The 19,611-nt window shown below is 46.5% G+C and overlaps 2 protein-coding genes across 3 annotated transcripts; both read left to right on the top strand.

Moving 5' to 3' along the window:
* Positions 1-221: 221 nt before the first annotated feature.
* Positions 222-1,843, top strand: LOC108078058 (uncharacterized). The gene is made up of 6 exons (XM_017171621.3): positions 222-665; positions 746-871; positions 935-1,081; positions 1,141-1,258; positions 1,320-1,489; positions 1,572-1,843. Exons 1-6 carry the CDS (start codon positions 470-472, stop codon positions 1,754-1,756), a joined length of 942 nt encoding a protein of 313 aa, XP_017027110.1. The 5' UTR covers positions 222-469; the 3' UTR covers positions 1,757-1,843.
* A 2,049-nt stretch (positions 1,844-3,892) lies between these two features.
* Positions 3,893-18,292, top strand: SP2353 (EGF like, fibronectin type III and laminin G domains protein pikachurin). 2 transcript variants are annotated; one of them, XM_017172210.3, is made up of 15 exons: positions 3,893-4,484; positions 10,292-10,688; positions 12,116-12,232; positions 13,105-13,894; positions 14,142-14,257; positions 14,315-14,661; positions 14,721-14,910; positions 14,967-15,103; positions 15,163-15,380; positions 15,449-15,524; positions 15,586-15,738; positions 15,805-17,228; positions 17,290-17,391; positions 17,460-17,563; positions 17,625-18,292. In XM_017172210.3, exons 2-15 carry the CDS (start codon positions 10,559-10,561, stop codon positions 17,777-17,779), a joined length of 4,059 nt encoding a protein of 1,352 aa, XP_017027699.1. In that variant the 5' UTR covers positions 3,893-4,484; positions 10,292-10,558; the 3' UTR covers positions 17,780-18,292. The 2 variants fall into 2 exon arrangements, with proteins under 2 accessions (XP_017027699.1, XP_070140329.1); XM_070284228.1 differs by lacking the exon at positions 3,893-4,484 and adding an exon at positions 9,274-9,341.
* Positions 18,293-19,611: the final 1,319 nt, after the last annotated feature.

The raw sequence follows: 19,611 nt of genomic DNA, 5'->3' as shown, positions 1-19,611 counted from the left end.
TCAGTTTAAAAATATACCTTAAACTTATAGCCACCATATTTCTGTTGTGAAATCGGGCTATATCCTTTAACCTCTAACTTCCTTGACCAATAAATTAATTTATTTACATTTCTAATTTAATTTGTTGGCGTTTGTTATGGTCTCGTGCTTATAAATAAAATATGATGATTTCAAACGCTATTCGCACCAGAGCCAACTTCCTTTCAAAACTGAAAGCGAATCCTTCAATCTGCGTAATGTATTCAAGTTGTAAATTGTGATTAATATGAGAAACTTTATACCTCGCACCCCCCGGGGACGAATAAGAGAGCCGGCTGCCGACCGGCTCGCCCCCGCACTGAGCGGCCGAAACAAATGCGCCTCGATTAATCTTCATGAAGTGGCGAAATCAAAGACCCGTCCGATGTGACTTCGATGTGGCCGGGATGAAACCAAAGCATAGAAGCCTCCGGGCTGGGAAGCCGACAACATGTTGCTCGTGGACCTGAAACTCTTCAGCCTGATACTCGCAGTCAGCGGATGCTGCTGCCTGATCCCGATTCTCGGGGACACTGACCAGGAGCTGCCGCATCGCATCTATCGGCTCCTGGATGGGCTCTCCTGCGGCCACGGCCTCAGTGCCAGCTCTACGTTCGCCCTTCTGCTCTCGCAGTTCCTGATAAAACGTGAGCCTAATGAACCGTGCACTCGCGATACGGATGACGGATGTTCCTGTTTATTTATGCCCTGTCCATGTCGATTCCAGAAAAGCTGCGCTACGTGGCGCCCACGCGATACGAACGCCAGCTCTACTACCATCTGCTGCACAGGATGGAGGACATCCGGGAGCGATCCGGTGGTGTGGTCCAGGAGCAGGCTGTCCAAGGGGAAAGTAAGGGCATTTTGCTGCACCTGCAATTAATTTAAATGTGCACTCACATTGATTTTTGTGCAGTCCTCAGCACAGCCTTTCAAAGAAATGTCCTGCTGCTGCCTCCCTCTCTAAAGTTGGGGGAGTTGGATGCCAACGGGGAGTACGAGCAGCTGGCGGAGATCTATTCGAAGGTAGTGAACGAGGGACAGCTCAACAGGACTTTGTCGGGTGAGGTTCTCAAGGAAAGTGATAAATTGTATATTATTAGTTTTAACCCAAAAATTCAGATCTCTGCCTTCGAGACATTGTTAACCTAAAGCCGCCGAACTGCAAGCTGCTCGCCGGAAAATGTCTGGAGCTCTTAACCAGCGATGCTCCTGCATACGGATACCAGAGGACTCATCAGTGAGTACTAGTTATCAAAGAATCCAAGAACAAACCCTATCCTTTATCCATCACCGCCCAGAGTCCTGCTGCTGTACGTGCTGCAGCATCAGGTTTGTGCCGCACACCTCAGCCCCCCAAAGGTGTACGAGCTGCTGGCGAGGATTCAGTGCGATGAGGTTGAGCGTGAGCAGAACGCTATCCGGAGCCTGGGGCTGCCTTCGGCCTATCGCGATCTGTATCTGGAGCAAGGTGAGTCAGACACTTATCCTTGCTTATATCGCTGACACATATCTCTGCCTACCACATGCCACCTGCCTGCCCGCCGCCGCAGCCACCATCTGCGGGCTGTTTGGCTACAATGAGTTTGTAAACTGGCGCAACGTAATGGAAATTGGCAGCTGGCTGGCTGGGGGGGAGGACTCGCCGAAGGATATATTGGCCGATGACAGCGATAGTCAGCACATAAGCGATCTGGCCTTGGTTTTCTATACGAATGCCCTGCTGCTGCTGCACTAATCCACCACCCTCCCTCCCCAGTTCCCCCATAATATAATAAATCCCCCGTCGCCATGGTTTTCGCTTCTGCTTGATAAGTTAATAAAGTGCCGCTTATTGCTTCTACGGTTGTGTCGATTCCAGCTAGTTGAGTGGTTAATACTTTTGTCTTTCAACTGCATCGAGGTAGTGCAGGGTCTTGATGGGATGGGAAACAACATTTGTAATGTGACACATTACTTGCGCTCGGCTGCTCCTCTGATGGATATGCAGCTGAACGGGAACTACTACGACGACAACGACAACACTTTCCATTACAAAATGCTCACACTGAAGTGGAATACTAATATTTGCCCTGACATACTCGAAAACATGGCTTTGGAAACCAGCCGGGGTGCAGGCAGCGAAGCCCGAGGGCCTGTGAAAGGGAAGAGGTCCTGCTTCTGGGCTCGGTGGGTCTCCGGCTGGATATTAATGCCTCATTTGCTGCAACTCCAAGGGGTGGCTCTTTGTCAAGGAGTGGGGGAATGCACCCACTAAGCCGTCAACAAAGGATATACACTGAGCCGAAGCATTGGGTATTTTGTCATTTAAATTACTATTATTTCAACACCAACAACTCAAGCACTATTTGTAAATAAAATAATACATTTTAAATATATTAACTACAAAAAAAAGGGGAAATTAGCTTCTCCTTTAGATAAATTAGTGTATTATCAGGGAACCAAAGTTCTTTCTACAGAAATGATCTTTATGATGGACTCTCAAGTTCCATCAGGCTGTCGCCACTTACAGGCCAGGCTCCTACCTTTAAAGTTCCTGCCCGGCCGAGTCTCAATTGAATGAAAGCCGTCTTAGCCTAAATTTTCCTTTTAACAAACAACACAAACTCCAATCCTGCAAAGTTTTTTTCCCAGTGCTTACATACACAAATAAACCAGCATACTGTATGTCGTTGCCTTTGTCGGGGGTCATGAATAGCGCCGGGTCATTAGTAACGTTGACTTGTCAATGCAGCAACAACGCCGACGAAGACAACAACAACAACAGCAACAGAAATGCCGTAGACTTGCCAAGTCTCGGTTACCATCGTAGCAGGAGGCAAAGGTCCTGGCCTGGACATTCCTGCTCCTGCCGCCTATATATGTGTGTGTTTTTTTTATCCATTTCTTTTGGTAGGCAAACACAACAACCCTTCAACAACCCTTGCAACCCGATCAGCTGACTTACTGGCCACTGCACACAAACACAGAGTGTACCCTCCCCCGCCCCATTGCCCAGTCCCCCCGCCCAAGGCGTCTCGTGTTGTTTTTGTCCACGCGTGTCGTCGAGTTCATTATGGGCTTATGTCCCTTAAAGTGTCGGTGGCTCTCCGTAGGTGTTTATTGTGCTGTTAACTCGCAGGCAGCGAAACACTGTTGCCTAACATTCGCTCTCCACCTCTCACATAATCCTGGCATAGTCCTTTGACAGTGAAAGCCCGGAATGTTTGGACGCTCTCTCTTGGGGCGCATGCGTGCGTGGGAGAGAGTAGAGCAGCTGGGAGAGAGTATGGTGAGAGAAAGAAGGAGAGAGGGTGGAGTTGGGCGAAAGCTTATGGTTGCCAGGTGTTTGGTGTTTAGTAATTAAGTGGTGTTTTTATGTAGGTAGGTTTTTTTGTTTTTATTTATATCTTCAGTTATATCATTTAATATTAGATATAGGATAATAAAAAAACTGAAAGTAAAATAATTATTTAAGACCCTAACTGGGGAAAGCAAAGTGTTCAAATCACTTTGAAATGCAACCTTTAAATCCCTATAATTCGAGCCTAAATGTATTCATGTTCGGAATTAAAATTAGAAATTAAAAATTAAACCTAATAAATTAGTATTAGCACCCTGGCAACCCTATTAGCCAAGCTAACTGTGCGAATTGAATTGGCGCCTCTTTTCATGGCCGGATAATCGTCCGAACGGATATTACAATAACAGCCAAGCACAAGGACCAAGGACTCTCTGGCTCCGGTTTCTGCGGCTCTCTCCGAGAGTTTGTGTTCTCCCTCCGGCTACATTTCTTCGCTCTCTCTCTCTCGCTTTCCCTAGTCCTCTCCGTGGCCCTGCCAAGTGGCATTTCCATTCCGTTTCGATACTCATACGCTCAGTAGTCTCCCGTCAATTAGAGTGTAAAAACGTTACGCTCCCCGAAAAACAAACGGAATCGCTCGAACGCCAGAAATCATCCGTATCCGTCGTCATCAGACATCCGCTCGCAGGATACAACCAAAATAACGTACATACATATACACACAGCCGCAGCCATAGCCATAGCCGTAGCCGTAGCCATAGCCACAGCCGCACAACGATGCTCGACAACGAATCCGAGATATAGCCATATCAGAGCAGGGAACTAGCCAAACGTGGAAATCCTGCGTTATTGTATATATGGCGACGCGACTGCTCGCTGCGATTGAAAATTCTCGTGCAAGTGCAATGTGAAAGTCAGCTTATACGACAGCTGAATGTGTCCCAGTGAGTGAGAGTGTGCGAGTGTGCGGGAGTGTGTAAATGTAAATACCACGAAAATCGCTGAAAGCCGAAAAATAAAGCACAAGGCGCAGGAGGAGGCGGAGTAGCAGCAGCAGCAGCAGAAGCGAAAGCAGAAGCAGAAATCAGCAAAGACCACGCAGAATAACGGTACTTGGCCAGAGGCAGCCAAAAGAAGAAGAAGAAGAGCAGCAGGAGCAGCAACAGCAACAGAAACAGAAACCGTAAGGATTTGTACTTGTATTCTCCGATTGTGCCAGTGTGTGTGTTTGTGTGTAGTTTACGGAGACGAAAAAATGCGAAATGAAATAATGGAAATTTATGTGGCCAGTAAGGCAGTAAGGGCGGCGAATAAGAAGTGGAAAAGCGCACTTCAAGTGGCCAACCCACTGCCCTTCCACACTCACACACACACAAACACTCATTAGTATTAGTATGAGTTTCCCCTCACCAATACACATGTCGCAGACATACACACATCCGCCACTTTTATTTATTGTGATTTTTGGGTCAAACTAAAGTTGCAACGATGATGTTGATAATTACCAGTTCGTTCACATTGCCACCACCAACCAGTTCAAAAGTCCTTTCGGGCGTTCGGGAGTTCCCCTTTTTGCTGCACTGCAAGGATTCCTCACTCGCCCACTCGCCCCAACACACGCACACACTCAGCCAAAAAGCACCCACACACAGACGTCACGTTCTGCTCCCCCTCGAGTTGTGTGTATATGTATGTGGTGTGCTTGTGTGGGTTCTGCTTTTGTTTTAGTCCTGAGGTCCTTGCTGGGAAATTACTTTGTTGTTGGCTGCCTCCGTTGGCATCGCTGTAGTTGTTGCTGTTGTTGTGGCAAGGAACGCGGTCTTTGACAGCTTTCAAGTAAAGCGCGCGCACCTGCGAATTCGCCATAAATTAGGCCCGCGTCCCGCATATAGGAGGATATATATATATTTAGTGCGATGTCTTGGCACTCAAAGCCGAGGCAGGATAAGCCGCAAGAAAAACGCGCCAAAGCTCAAGGCTGCTACAGTGTGGCCTATAAGGAACTAATTACTGCCATCCTTGGAGAAATGGGAGTAATGTACCTTTTCCAGATCTCTATCGGATAAAACAGGCTACAAAATCATAGTTTTCTATGCGGTAGTATGCAAAAACCGATTATAAATCTATTGAAACCGATTGTTATCTAACTTTAAGTATTAGTATTTAATCAGAATTTCAATCGAATTACGATTGTGTTTCCATTCACATTATGAGCAGATTTGACAGCGAAAGTAGAGACAATAATTAGCCAGACTATAACCTTGTTATTCAAGTTTTATGGATATAAATTACCTCTCCTGTTTCATATGTATTATTTATAATTATAGTAGAAATGCCAGCGATTTCAAATCTCCAATTATAGGTGGCAAAAAGTGTGCTATAAAAACAGTATAGTTCAGCGTTTGATAATCCAACAAATTCCTGCCAATTAAATTATAAATGTATTCACTGACAGCCACTGCACAAATTATTTTAATTGCCTTCTGTATACTCACTAATTGCTAAAAAAAAAAAGATGAACAACAAGTAAATATTGCATCAGCAACCTTGGCTTAAAAGCTATAGTAACTACGGTGCTCTCAATTAAATCAAACATGAAACAGCCTTGAAGGAAAGGTCATATATTTATCAGATTTCGTGCTTGAATGCAGCTACAAAGTAAATTAGTTTTCCCTCGCACGCTCGTAAATTCCTTGCAACATCTAAGGCTTCCGAAGGAGCCACTTTAATGACGATGAATGGAGGGAGGGAGATGGGGCAGATTAGCCCAATTAACGGGTCTCCACTGTGGTCGCCGCCTCTCGGTTGTCTCCCGCCTGTCACTTTGGCCACTTTCTCGGGGAGTCAGAAGTCTGGCATGCGTGAATCGAGTTGATTCGAAGAGGGCCTCCGCCCGCCGCCCGCCGCCCGCCCCGGAAAACCATCCCCAAGCGCCCAAGTGCGACCCCTCCACATTGTTTTTGTGTGTATTTTGTGGTTGCTGGCCACCCAATTGGCTCTCCACGGATTTTGTGCTCTATTTACCTGCCTTATAAAAACACAATTTATTGCTGCCCTAACGGTTTCCCTTTGTGATACAGATTCACCATCATCAGCTTCTGTTTTCAGTTTTCCGTTTTCCGTTTCTGCCACTGTTTCTGTTTCATTTCTCTTGGCCGCTTTTAGTTTCGCTTTGTTTTGTTTCTTTCCAACTTAACTTTTCCGCTTCTTTCCCCGGGACATCCCCCATTGGCCGGCCTTCCGCTGTATAGAAAGTTTTTGCGTGACATCAGCCGCAGGAATAGCAGCCGTGGATATGGGATATAATTCTGCTGCTGGCTGCCATTTTGTTTGGCCTTGTTTGCCTTTTGCCTTTTGCTTTTGAATCAATAAACTAGCCACGGAATCGAGAGCAGTTCCTAAATAATTGAAAAGCAGCCGAGGTTTTTCCCTGAACCCTCCCCCCAACAAAGACCACTTAGCCCCACTAGTAACTGGGAAGTTTAGCTCAAAAGCTGGCAACTCACTTCAGCTCAAGAGCGATTATCGGATAAAAGGAGAAGAGATATGTGCATGCAAATAATTCGGTTATCACTTATCCGACTCACTTTCACTGGGACGGAGGACCCCCGTTTAGTAGTTTTTCGGGCATATCTCTCTCTGGCACAAAAGTTTCCGGCTCTCCCCAGCAATTTGATCATTTGTTATGGTCAGAACTGTCGGGAACTCAGACATTCCGGCAAAAAATTCCACTCTGTGGTCACGTATCAAGTATCTGTGCGGTGCGGGTAAAGTTTTGAGTTTACGATTTACGATGCATAAACTTTATCCCAGGGCTTTCACTCAACTCAAATAAAAAGTCGCCGGGTAATAATCTGTGATAAATGAATATGGGCCCAGCGACGGAATATGGTTTCAGCCAGCCAGCAAACTATCCGATATCAGGCATCGGACATCAGACATCAGACATCGCTGCCCAATGAGCTCTTAATTGTGTAATTAAATCACTGCCACTTGGAGCATTCATTTTTGTCCATTAACCGACTAATTAGATTGATCAGCTTTCCGCCAAAGCCCCGAAAATCGAGAAGGCAGAGCCGGTCTAGGAGTCAAGTTTTGGGCCTCGGAGCCTATTAATTTCAAAACCGATGCGTTCTAATTAGTTTCGGAGAGGCCACAGTATTTTCCATCCAAATGAGCACACGTTTTTGTGAGTCGCAGCAGCAGCTTACCTGAATAATGAGTTTTCCTCACATGCATTTCGGGCTAAAAGGGGGAATCCCCCGAACATTCATCCGCACAAAGCAAACTCCCACCGACAGGAGGGCTTCAGCCTTCTGCATAGCTGGCCATTCGGAGGCGTCGTACCGGAAAGAAATGCCATTAAAAACGCAATAAAAATGCAAAAAAAAAAAAAGAACAGAGGCGAAAAATACAACAAAAAGGGGTTGGCTGTGGGGCTCGGGTTCGGGGGGATAGAGAAGAAAAGCGAAATCCCGAATGAAAGAAATGCGAAAATATAACGTGCAGAGTGCGCAAATACAAACGGACAAAAAGAAGTATGTGGCTAGTATGTCAACCGTTGCCCCAAGTCCCCGCTCCCTCTCTCCAGTCTCCTGTCTGTAGTTCTCTAGTGAGTGTATAGTGAGTGTGCGGAGCTCTGTGTGCCTGTGTGTGTAAATAGCCAAGGTGGAAAAATCGATATAAATGAATACGGCAACATTTGGTCGCCCCCCGAAAAAACCAGCAGAAAAAAGGAGAAACCTCAACTGACTCAACTTGAGACAGTGCGGAATGGCGATGGGTTTTTTAGCCCCTTACGTCAAACTTATAAAAAAACGAGAACTTTTTTTGCACGCACAGCCAACGCGAGCGCGAAACACACACGTACATACATTCACACATGCAGACTGGGAAAACGGTAAGGGGGAGGGAAAGTGAAAAGCGGGAGGGAAAGCAGCCCGAGGCCGAAGGCAGTCAGCGCGATTTTAAGCGCAGGCATATGAAAATTGCCATAAAAATATATATAGTACGCGTGCAGCGATTGCATACACTAACTTAACGTTTGACGACGGGGTAATTTGATTTTAAAGAAGCTTACGAAGAGTATTTCTTCTTTAACATATAAAAACTACTTAGGACTGGGTTCTTCCCTCATTTTGGGGAGTGTAAATTATTTGATGAGAAAGTAGGTTCTATTCTACATAATTTAAAACCCAATATTTAAGTTAAATTATCTCGTAATGTCCTACATTAAATGTTTTACCTATATCTAAATTAAACATAATAAAACAAGTAGCTAGAACATTCGGTGGCCTAAAAGGGTACATAGCTTAGTTTCTGTACTATTTTTAGTTTGATCTGTTATTCTGCAGCGTTGCATTTTACACGAGTGAAATACCCTAAAAAATATGGCTACATCAGCGCAAACAGTTAACAGAAGCCAACTTCCAGTTGGTTTAGCTTAATTAATCAAATCAAACATCCGGTCGTCTGGGGGACTTCCTGGTCCAGGATCTGATGTGTACTCCGCTGGGGCACCGAAGAGTATAAATAAATAAGGCAACAGAAACAAAAAACAAGAGGTGGGAAGCAGGGAAGATGGGAGGAGGGAGGAGGTAGAAGAAAGGACAGGAAGAGAATGCTGAAGCGGCGGAGCAGCGATTTCATGCTGCGGCTGCAATGTTTGCCCCAGTAAGTATGCTACACATTTCTCGAGCACGGGTTAAGTGCCGTGCAGAGAGAGAAAGAGACCACAGAGGCTGAGATGAGGCAGAGAGAGATAGAGATGTGTGTGTGTTTTGTGTTTTTTTTTTTTTCTGGCTTAACAACATTTGCACGCCGTTTCCTTCCATCTTGGAGACATTTGACATTTCAATTTCGAAAAGGCCTACGAAATTTTCGGTTTTTCCGTCTTCGATTTTTCCATCTACTACTACTGTTTCTATCCGGGAGTGTCCCACAGCGCCCGCCTGCTTGCCTTGCCCTGCAGAGTACACACTTTGCCGAATTGTGTCCGTATTGATTTCTAATTACTCGGCCACACAGTATTTGGCTTAAGGTAGGACGCCAGGTGGCAGGTGGCAGGTGGAATTTGGTTCGGGCTGTGGGTTTGAGGTTGAGGTTTGGGTTCTGGGTGAGTTAGATGGGCGGTATCAATGGGGAGGGGGTAATGGGAGTGGCCACCCTTGATGGGGGTCTTGTCTATTTGTTGTGGCGGCGTTGCCATGGCGGCTCCTATTGATTTTACCACCGCCACAAATGCCATGAATCATGCCAGAGCTCAAGCCTATGCTCATGACCACACTTGAGCAAAGAAGTTGGTCTAAAAATAAGTAAACGTTACTGCCCTGGTGGGTGCTATTGAAAGCTGTTTTGGATTTTTTAAGAGTTTCTCTTTAACATTTTGAGCTGTTAATAGATTTAGATAATATATTTTAGTGCATTCTTTATTGAAGCCTTATTATATAAGAATAATTAACAAAATCCTAGAGAAGCTACGATTTATATTGGTCGAGATTTCTTTAAAATTACTTGAAGTTTGTAATTGCCACAACAATTACTATATATATTCGTCATAGATTAAGTAACTCTGGAACATTATTAACATTAGGTATATTAGGCTACTTTACCATTGTTTCTAGAGGCAAATATAATTTTTCGCATACTTTTAAACATCTTTATAATTGACTTAATATCTATAAGAATTTGTTTGTCATTATTATCTTCTCCAGGATTTTCAGTCTTTGAGAAATTACTTTTTACATTCAGGTCAGAAATTTTTTTTCTAACAGTGCATGCTTAATGCTCATCCACCTTGTTCACCCCGCACCCTTCATCCTCACATACACACACACACCGCCTCACCGGAGAGGTTCCATTTGGCTATTGCGTGTTTAGCAATTTGCGGTTATATTATAATGACCACTTGATTTGCGTTCGCGTCGGCTTGAGCTCTCTTGCCTTTGCTTTTACCGCCTACTAATTGCGCGCTTGTGTATGTCCTTTCAGGTAGGAAAGCAGCAGGAGCTACCACCAGGCAGCTGGCAGGAGCTGAAGGAGAGCCTAAAGAACCGAAGGAGCAACAGTCGCGGAGGCAACGTCGAGACGCATGCACGCTCCATGCTCGCCGCTGGCTGATGGCCAAAGTCGGAATTGGAATTGGAATCGGAACCGGGACAATTGAATCGAACGCCGAACGAAAAGGAATCGACGAGGAACCCTTCCCGCATCAAGCATACGCCCCATTGCGCCGCACACCTGTGGACAGAGTGCAGCATGTCAACTTCAAAGCATCAGCGTCAGCATCACCATTACAGAGCCGGCTGTGTGTGGCTCCTCCTCCTGCTCTCATCGGCCAGCGCGGCAGTGAGTGCGATAGCGGAGCCCGAGGAGGCGGCCTTCCAAGGTGCGTTTGACATTTGTGACTGTTTAACTGTGACCGGCCCCTGGCCAGGTGCCTAATTGTGGAAATTTGGGTATTTGGAATTTGGTATTTGTCTCTGGCATGGGCATTTCGCCCCCTCTTTGAAGAGGCAACCACCTCCTGCCCCACCCTTGACATATCAATATACGAGGACGAGGCCCTATTGTGCGACCCAAACGAGCCTTTGACGTTAATGAGCAACTTAATTATGCGTGAGAGTGGCCCAAAACCAGAAAACCAGAGACCATACACCATACAGAAAAAGCAGGCAGGGATCGGGAGTCATATAGCGCCTGGTTGTCGAATTTTCAGGGCCCGTGGGGTTGAATCTGTCACTGCCAACGACTACGATGCCGACGATGCTGATGTGTGCTGCTGACACTTCGATTTCAATTGCATACAAAATGCGATTTTTCAATTTCAATTTGAATACGCAATGCATTGCCGGCGGCGGCGGGACAAACGAGCGCACATACTGGGACACCAGGACCAGCATCAGCAGCAGCTCTTGTGTGTGCATATGCAAATGGATTCCTCTGCTTGTCCACTGCACTTTAATCGTCCCCACAGTTGCTTAATCAACTAGCAAGCGCCGGCGTGCATGAATGCAGGAGCTGCTCCTGCCTTCCCTCCATCCTTTTGATGGCACTTTAACAGAGTAGCTGTTCGTGTTCGTGTCTCCGTTTCCATCTTCAGCTCTAGCTTGCTTCAGAAAGTTCTGTGTGTGTGTGCTTGTTCCATTTAATACAATGTGTGACGTAAGTGCCGGGCCCGGTTGCCACTCGGGCGTATGCGTAATGCTTGTAATGTTTTACTTTTCTTACACCTACTTCCTGCCTCCGCAGTGGCACAATTTCGGTGTCAAGTGGGCCAAATGCATTGCAAAAAAGGCTTTGATTTGCCTATGAGAAATTTGCATTTAAATTGCCATCGAACGGGAACTTTTCCAAAGAACTATGGAGAACCACGAACTATCGCCCAACGTGGGAGTTATTTAAGTAGTCATTATGAATTTGTGGAGGCCAGGTGCGGGTGTGGGTTCTGTCATGGCCAGCCGTAAATTACCAAAAGCGTATGCCACAGTCAGAGACCGGAGAACAGGACAGGATAGAAGAGAACCGACCAGACCAGACCAGACCAGGCCCAAAGTCCTTAAAGCTTATTAGAATTTATTGCGGACACGTCGGTCACACCCAGGAACACACACACTCGGCGCCAGAGCAGGCCGGGCCAGGACACTGGAGCAGACGTAGACACGCAGGACACTCAACTAAACTCAAGTGAACTGAACTGAAATTATGAACCCACAGAAACAGAAACAGGGCCAAACCCCAAACTGACTATTTTCCCTTTAGTCCTTATCGTCCATCTATATGGCACTAACCCGAACCCTCTGCTCGCCCACACAGGTCACTGCGGACACACCAGCCCCTGCGAGCAGCTCTGCTACGAGATCCACGATGGCATGTACGAGTGCGATTGCATCGAGGGCTACGAGCTGAACAAGAACGGTTACAGCTGTCAAGGTGCGTTTAGGTTGCCTAAATGAATATGGATATGATGGGCTATCCAAGGATGCAAATTCCAGTGGCCACAAAATTGATTTGCAATTTGACATTTCATTTCATTTCATTTCGTTTCGTTTTGGTTATTATTCGGAAATCAGCCTGTAATGGACATGTCCCAGAGTTTGGGGGGGCTGGACGGGATTAGCCCCCCAGATTACATTTGCATGCGCCGCCGTCACTCTGTTATTATTTATTTTCGTACTGGCTTGTTCGGGGGAATTATTATTATTTTGTGATTGTTGCTCGCTTGGACGATGCTGCATCTGCATGCTGCCTTTGGCAAGTCGGCAAATTGATATTTTTGTGTTCTTATTCGGGGTTTACTTTATGTGTGTGTAAGAGCGTTTTGCATTTAATTTGTGCATTTTCGACAATGTGTCGAAAAAATTACATGTCCAACGAGCAGTTATTTCCTGAAAGCCATACACTACTATCGATGGAGGGATGCTTGATTAATGGAGTTTACTTTAAAGATTTTCTTTTTAATTGCTATATTATTCTGAATATTTTATATTTATTTAGGTTCCCATTGAATATTTCATATTTTTGTATGCAAACCGAATTACGTTTTTATTTATTTTGTAGTTACAGAAAATTTTTAGTTCTTTTTGCCTAAAAAGATGATGTAACTGCATTGTTAGAGTATAAACTGAAACAAAGGCTTTAAAGTTCTAGTTGCAACTGCTTGCGCTGAGCTAGTTTCCGTCATAGTTTTAATTGAATAAACTATTTTCCACCCCACTGAGCTTTGTTTTGCGTGCATTTGATATTTTTAATTAATACTGAAACCTAAATGCACGCCATAACTGAATCGAAATCTGATTTTCCAGTAATTAATGCCACTGCCAATGGCTCCGATGGGCGTGGCAAGTCCGACGAGGATGTGCTCTACCAAAAGGGCGCCTCCTTTAGCGCCAAGCTGGCCAACGACGATGGCAAGTCGATAGCCAAGTCCTCGGACTTCAGAGGATCAGCATTGCAATCCGGTACGCAGCCGGAGGGCAACAGCGAGGACGAGTCCGGATCGGAGGGCGACAGCTACGATTACGGCGAGCTAGAGGACAGTAATTCGGAGACACAGGAGCAGCGCAAGCAGCAGTCGCTGGATACCCAGCAGCAGCAACAGAAAGTCAATTCAAACGATTACTACATATCAGCCGAGAGCATCAACTTTAACTCGGAGTCCGAGGGAGTCCAGGAGCCGGATGTGGCCGACTTCAAGGCGGCCAGCACCGCGCCTCCGTCCACTGCGGCGCCGCCGTCATCGACCACAAGGGCTACCACCACGACGACGCGTAGATCCCCCACGGCAGCCCAGAACCAGAACCAACTGGACACGGATTACGGGGACAGCGATGGGGACGACTATAGCTATAGCTACAAGTCGGACATGTCCGTCTACGACGACGTCAACAATAATCAATTAAACTTAAGACGCAACAGCAAATCGCAAACATATCAGCAGACAAGCAATAGCAACAGCGCAAAGAACCGGAGGAGGAACAATAACATAAGCAGCAATAAGGTCCAAATGCATATCACGAGGGAGTCCACCTCCCAGCTGGGCAACATATCAGGAGCCGAGCAGGCGAGCGCGGACGTGGCCATGGCAACAGACAGGTGGGTCATAAGAGGGAGCGTGAGCAGAACTCCTTTACATACATTTTCATCATAAGAAGTATGAGCGTAGCGTCCCTCTTTGAAAATGTTGTCAAGGGTTGTTCACTTCGTCCTCTTTGTGGAGCATTTGTGCAGCAAAAGTACAGAGAATGTACACATTCCGAAAGTACCTTTATCTAATAAACCAATATTTGCTACAAAGAGGCAACTATTTCCGTAGTTATTCCAAATTTCCCTTCATTTGCAGCGGCCCCAGTTGCAATCTGGACTGCGGCACCGATGGAATCTGTGCCTTGGAGGCCACTGCCGCCAGCTCCCGCTGTCTTTGTCCCTTTGGCAAGACCGGGCCGGGTTGCCAGGAAGGTAAGTTAAATCTATCTTTCTCTAAGAAATCCCATAATCCCTCATTTTAATCCACAGATATCCGTGCCCATGTACCGCGCTTTGCCAAGCGATCCTGGCTGGCGTTCCCAGCGCTTCACGGCGCCTACAAGCACGTCCAGCTGCGCATTGAGTTCCGTCCAGAGTCCTTCGACGGCATCATCCTGTTGAGTGGAGAGCGAGATGACTTAACCGGGGACTTCATGGCTCTCCTGCTGAACAAGGGCTTTGTAGAGTTCTGGTTTGACTGCGGCTCCGGTGTGGGCAGTGTTCGGTCCAGGGAGACCATTCTGCTAAACGAATGGAACTCGGTGATCATCTATCGCCATCGCTGGGATGCCTGGCTGGTGCTCAACCACGGCACCAAGGTCCAGGGTAGATCGAATGTAAGTTTAAATGGTTCTAAAGAAACAAGGTTTCCTTATGGGGTAAATATCCTTTCCAGGGCTTGTTCTCACGCATCACCTTCCGGGAACCAGTGTTCCTGGGAGGCATAGGTAACATCACGGGACTCGCCAAGCGCCTGCCGCTGGCCGAGGGCTTCGCCGGCTGCATACGTCGCTTTGTGGCCAACGAACACGACTACAAGTTCACCGAACATCCATTGGGTGATGTCATCAATGGATTCGATATTCGTGAGTGGCAGATATTCCCCTTAATTACTTTTCTCTAATATCCTTTATTTAAACAGAGGACTGCTCCACCGACAAGTGCGTGAGGTATCCCTGCCAGCATGGCGGCAAGTGTCTGCCCTCGGATCAGGGAGCAATCTGCCTGTGTCCCATTGGCTTTGTGGGAGATCTGTGCGAGATTCGCATGGACCTGCAGGTGGGTGTCTCTTCAGGAAGCTTTCCATTAATTCCTATTAACATGCTAACCTTTTTCAGGTCCCCGCCTTCAATGGCTCTTCGTTCCTGCGCTACGCCCCACTGGGTGACAGTGCTCTAATCTGGCTAGAGCTGAAGGTAACTCTGAAGCCTGAACAGTCTGACGGACTGATCCTGTACTCTGGTCCGGAACATCGCGGGGATTTCATAGCCCTTTACCTCAACGAAGGCTTCGTGGAGTTTGCCTTTGACCTGGGCAGTGGTCCGGCTTTAGTACGGTGAGTAAAAGAGTAGAAGACCCTTTTGCGAGACAATCACCAAATGAATCTCAAATTTCCTTCCGCAGGAGTGAGCATTCCCTCAGTCTGGGTCAATGGCACACCATCAAGATCTCTCGAACGGCTCGACTGGCAGTTCTCAAGGTGGGAAATCTCAACAACTCCTTGTCAGCCTCGAATAACCTTTTGATTTTTAACTCTCTAGGTGGATCAGTATCAGGAGGTGATGACCATCTCGTCCAATGGCTTCTGGCACTTGTCGTTGGACCAGAATCTCTTTGTGGGCGGCGTTAACCACGTAGACCGTCTCCCGCTGGACCTCAAGTACAAGCCCTTCTTTGTGGGCTGCATCCAGAAGGTGAGTGTGGAGACGCCCCTGTTCTGTCTTCACTTTGCCTTATGCTCCTTTGTTCGCCACTTACAGATTGAAATCAATGGCCACTCGCTGGGCATTGTGGCGGAGGCACTGGGGGGCAGCAACATCGGCAACTGCCCCCACGCCTGTGTGGCCCGGCCCTGCGGTCCCCTGGCGGAGTGCGTTCCCCAGATGGAGACCTACGAGTGCCGCTGCAGCATCCACAACGAGCGCTGCAACAAGGCCGCCGAAGTGCCGCCCGAACAGCTGCCGGAACTGGGCATCATTCACAAGTCCAAGGTCCTCGAGACAAAGGACAATGGTGAGGCGGTGAAGAAGGTTGCCGGCTTGCCGCACAAGAAGCATTCAAAGAAGCACAGGAATTTGCATAAGCCAACCCCTACCACGAGTACAAGTACCTCCACGTCCACCACCACCACGACGACAGTCCCAACATCCGCAGCTCCTGAGTTGAATGAGGCAGCCACAGCGGGGGCGCTAAGCAACGAGGAAATCGAAGATGATATCATATTCCGCTTTGTGCAGCAGCAACAGCAGCAGAAGGAGCTCAAGGAGCATCACCAGACGTCCACCACCACAGCCCCGTCCAAACCCAGGCCCAAGCTCTCCGGGAAACACCTAGCCAGCAAGCACGAGCATCACCAGAAGCCCAACGCAGCCTTCGCCCGCAAGCTCAGTCGCCTGCCCACCCACTACGAAAGTTTCCAGACGAACCCCGACAGCGACATCCTCACCTTCGAGGACAACAACGACTGGGTGGCCAGCCTGCAGCAGCAGGAGTATGCCGATGCCATGGCGGCATCCAGCCAGACGCCAACGGGCAATCTGCAGGAGGGGGAGGTTCACCCCAAGCCAAGCGAGGACAACGACAATGACGAGGATGAGAATACCTTTGTGTTTGACGAGACACTGTTCGACGCCTCGGACGGCACGGAGGAGTACCAGCGCAAGCAGTTGGCTCAGGACATGAAACGCATCATGTCTAACTCCAACACGCACTCCAGCCACAAGAAGTCCGATGTCCAGGCCCCCTTCCAGCCCAGTCCCGTCCAGAATGCAGGCTCCCCCAGCGAGGACACCTCGCAGTCGCAGTACAGTGATGATTACAACGACGATGAGCTGCTGACCCCCATAATGCAGGCTGGCGAGGATCCGCCTATTAAACCGGAACAGCACATCTCCAGCACACCGCAAACCCACACCGACTGGAGCCTGCTGAAGAAGTTCGATCTGTCCGCCGAGCACCAGTCGCAGGTGCAGGGCGTTCGCAAGAACTTCGGAGCCTGCTTCGCCGGCAGCGACAGCTACTTTCACTACAACGACGCGGACACCATGAGCCAGGTGATCAGCTACAACATCGATCTCAATCTGCGCATCAAGACGCACTCGGAGAACGGCGTGATTCTGTGGACAGGACGCCAGGGTACGACGGAAGAGCACGACGACTATCTATCCTTGGGCATTGAGCAGGGGTAGGTTGGGGAATAGGGTTTTGTTTTACAAACAGAGGTATGAATATTTCTGATCTTGTAGATACCTGCACTTCCGCTATGACTTGGGTTCCGGAGAGGTGGACGTACGGTTCAATGGCACCAAGGTCAGCGATGGCCTGTGGCACCGAGTGAGAGCCATAAGGTGAGCAATAGACTTTGAACTTCTCGTAACTTTATAATCAATCAATCAATCAATGACTTCTTTTACAGAAACTCCCAAGAGGGCTATCTTGAGGTGGATGGCAGGAAGACAGCCACGCTTCGAGCGCCGGGTAAGCTCCGCCAGCTTAACACAGACACGGGCCTGTATGTGGGTAAGTATTTCCCATAATATACATCCTTCTCCCAGAGACTATAGTGATATGATCTTTTCAGGCGGCATGCCCGACGTGGGCTACTTCACGCACCAACGCTACTTCAGCGGCATCGTCGGCTGCATCTCCGAGATCGTGCTGGCCGGCGAGATGAAGCTTAACTTCGATCCCAACACGCTGGGAACGGAGCACAACGTGGAGACGGGCCTCCTATGAAACGCTGTACCGCACGCACGCCTCAAGACTTTTGATATCGACTAGTTTAAATGTTATGTTAGCCACACAAATGTCCTTTGTCGGTTTGTGTTTGTACAAATACGCTTTTAAAACAAAAACAGAGAACGAACGAGGGGAAGGATTACAGGAGGAGGAGCATTTTTTTACACCAGGAGATGGAAATGAAAAAGGATATAATGATGCAGGTGGAGAAGGAGATACTATCTAGAAGGGAAACATACTACATATTATATACAAGCATATTGAGTATATACAAAGGCATACACATAGATATATATATTTAAAGCAGAGAAAAACAAAAATCGAAATACAAAAGGGCACGCTTCGAATAGAGCCTGTGACTGTCAATACTTCAGAACGGAATAGTTTATATATAACTTTAGCAAGAAAAAAAGGATTTATATATCGAAGGCGTGCAAGTCATATAGAATATGAAACGAAAGCGGAATATCGTTAATTGGGCGATTAGCGATTAACAACTTACGATTAAAACGATTAACGATTAACGAAATTCAATATCGATAGCGATACTTTAGTGTGTGGTCGCTTTTTTGAACGAACCGTTACGCTTTTACACGCAGAGCTGCCATCATTTTGTACCACACACAACACACACACCTAACACACGGTTACAAATGCAAATATTGGCAATTCTTTCGTTTTTCGCATTGCTGTACCTTAAACTATATGAACTGTAAACTGTATAACTGTACATTCAGCACTATTTGGCGCTTCTTGGAAGGTCCAGTGTCCAAAACCAAAAACGAACGAATCAAAGAGCGGAAAGCGAAGGATGTTAGAGAACGGAACAAACATATTAAGTGGTAAGTTAATAAATGTGTAGCGTGTACTAGCTCGTAAGTCGGCACACTCTCAACACACAACACAAACGACACACACACACGCCTGCCTATATTAACTTTTATATCAATTAACAAATCGTAAGGATACTAAAGACACCAAAGATACTTAAGACATACGTAAGGACACTCACACAAACACTACTCGAACACACGCTGAACCAGAATTGAAACTTGTGAGCGATTTTTAACAATTTATACTACAAAATACAATACAACAACACACCACAAACAACAAACAAATAAACAGAGACAACAACAACAAACTAGCTAATGGAAACCAAAACCAAAAAAAAACAAAACGAAAACGAAAGCAAAGCAATTTAACAATCCCAATAGCGAAATTTTTAAAAAGCGAAACAAACAAACAACTAATCCGAGAATAGCCTGTTGTAACAATTGTAAAACGAAAGCTAACGAAGTATGGTAAAAGTAAACAAATATAAAACGAATAACGAGAGGGAAACGTTTGTATTCGTCTTATGAGTATATAATTTTGTAGCTTAATGAGATAAACCACGTATGTAGTTATATATATACATCATAACACACATATGCGTAACTACATATACATATATGACTATGAGAACAACAACTATAGAAACAATGGCGTAAAAATGAATAAAGAAATCACAACCACCAATCAATGTAAAACTAAATTAAACGACATTCAATGTAGCTTATTTATATGACGAAACGGAAAAATCGCAAGTCGCTGGAGGCATTGAGAATATTTAATTTCGTACATTGGTTTGCAGAAAATAAAGATAAAAAGATTCTAACAACGGTATTTTTAAATTTGAATTATGGAAGCTTTTGGCGGGTAACCAGTTGGAAATGGAACTGGTTCGGTCGGTTCGCAGGGAGCCTGTGCTTCCTAGATTGGCAGATTTTCCAACACTTTTTTTCAGAGAAGTGAAATTAGTCAATTGCGGAAAATAATATGATGAA

The sequence above is a fragment of the Drosophila kikkawai genome, chromosome 2R (assembly GCF_030179895.1).
Source record: "Drosophila kikkawai strain 14028-0561.14 chromosome 2R, DkikHiC1v2, whole genome shotgun sequence".
Taxonomy (NCBI): domain Eukaryota; kingdom Metazoa; phylum Arthropoda; class Insecta; order Diptera; family Drosophilidae; genus Drosophila; species Drosophila kikkawai.
Note: the sequence above shows the minus strand (reverse complement) of the source record. Positions and strands in the feature narration are given on the sequence as shown.

Excerpts from the sequence above, each read along its gene's own strand:
- LOC108078058 (XM_017171621.3), top strand. The coding sequence starts at position 470 with ATGTTGCTCGTGGACCTGAAACTCTTCAGCCTGATACTCGCAGTCAGC. Across the intron at positions 872-934 it reads GCAGGCTGTCCAAGGGGAAA|TCCTCAGCACAGCCTTTCAA; the intron begins GTAAGGGCATTT and ends ATTTTTGTGCAG. Across the intron at positions 1,259-1,319 it reads GGATACCAGAGGACTCATCA|AGTCCTGCTGCTGTACGTGC; the intron begins GTGAGTACTAGT and ends ATCACCGCCCAG.
- SP2353 (XM_017172210.3), top strand. The coding sequence starts at position 10,559 with ATGTCAACTTCAAAGCATCAGCGTCAGCATCACCATTACAGAGCCGGC. Across the intron at positions 13,895-14,141 it reads GTGGCCATGGCAACAGACAG|CGGCCCCAGTTGCAATCTGG; the intron begins GTGGGTCATAAG and ends CTTCATTTGCAG. Across the intron at positions 14,258-14,314 it reads CGGGCCGGGTTGCCAGGAAG|ATATCCGTGCCCATGTACCG; the intron begins GTAAGTTAAATC and ends TTTAATCCACAG.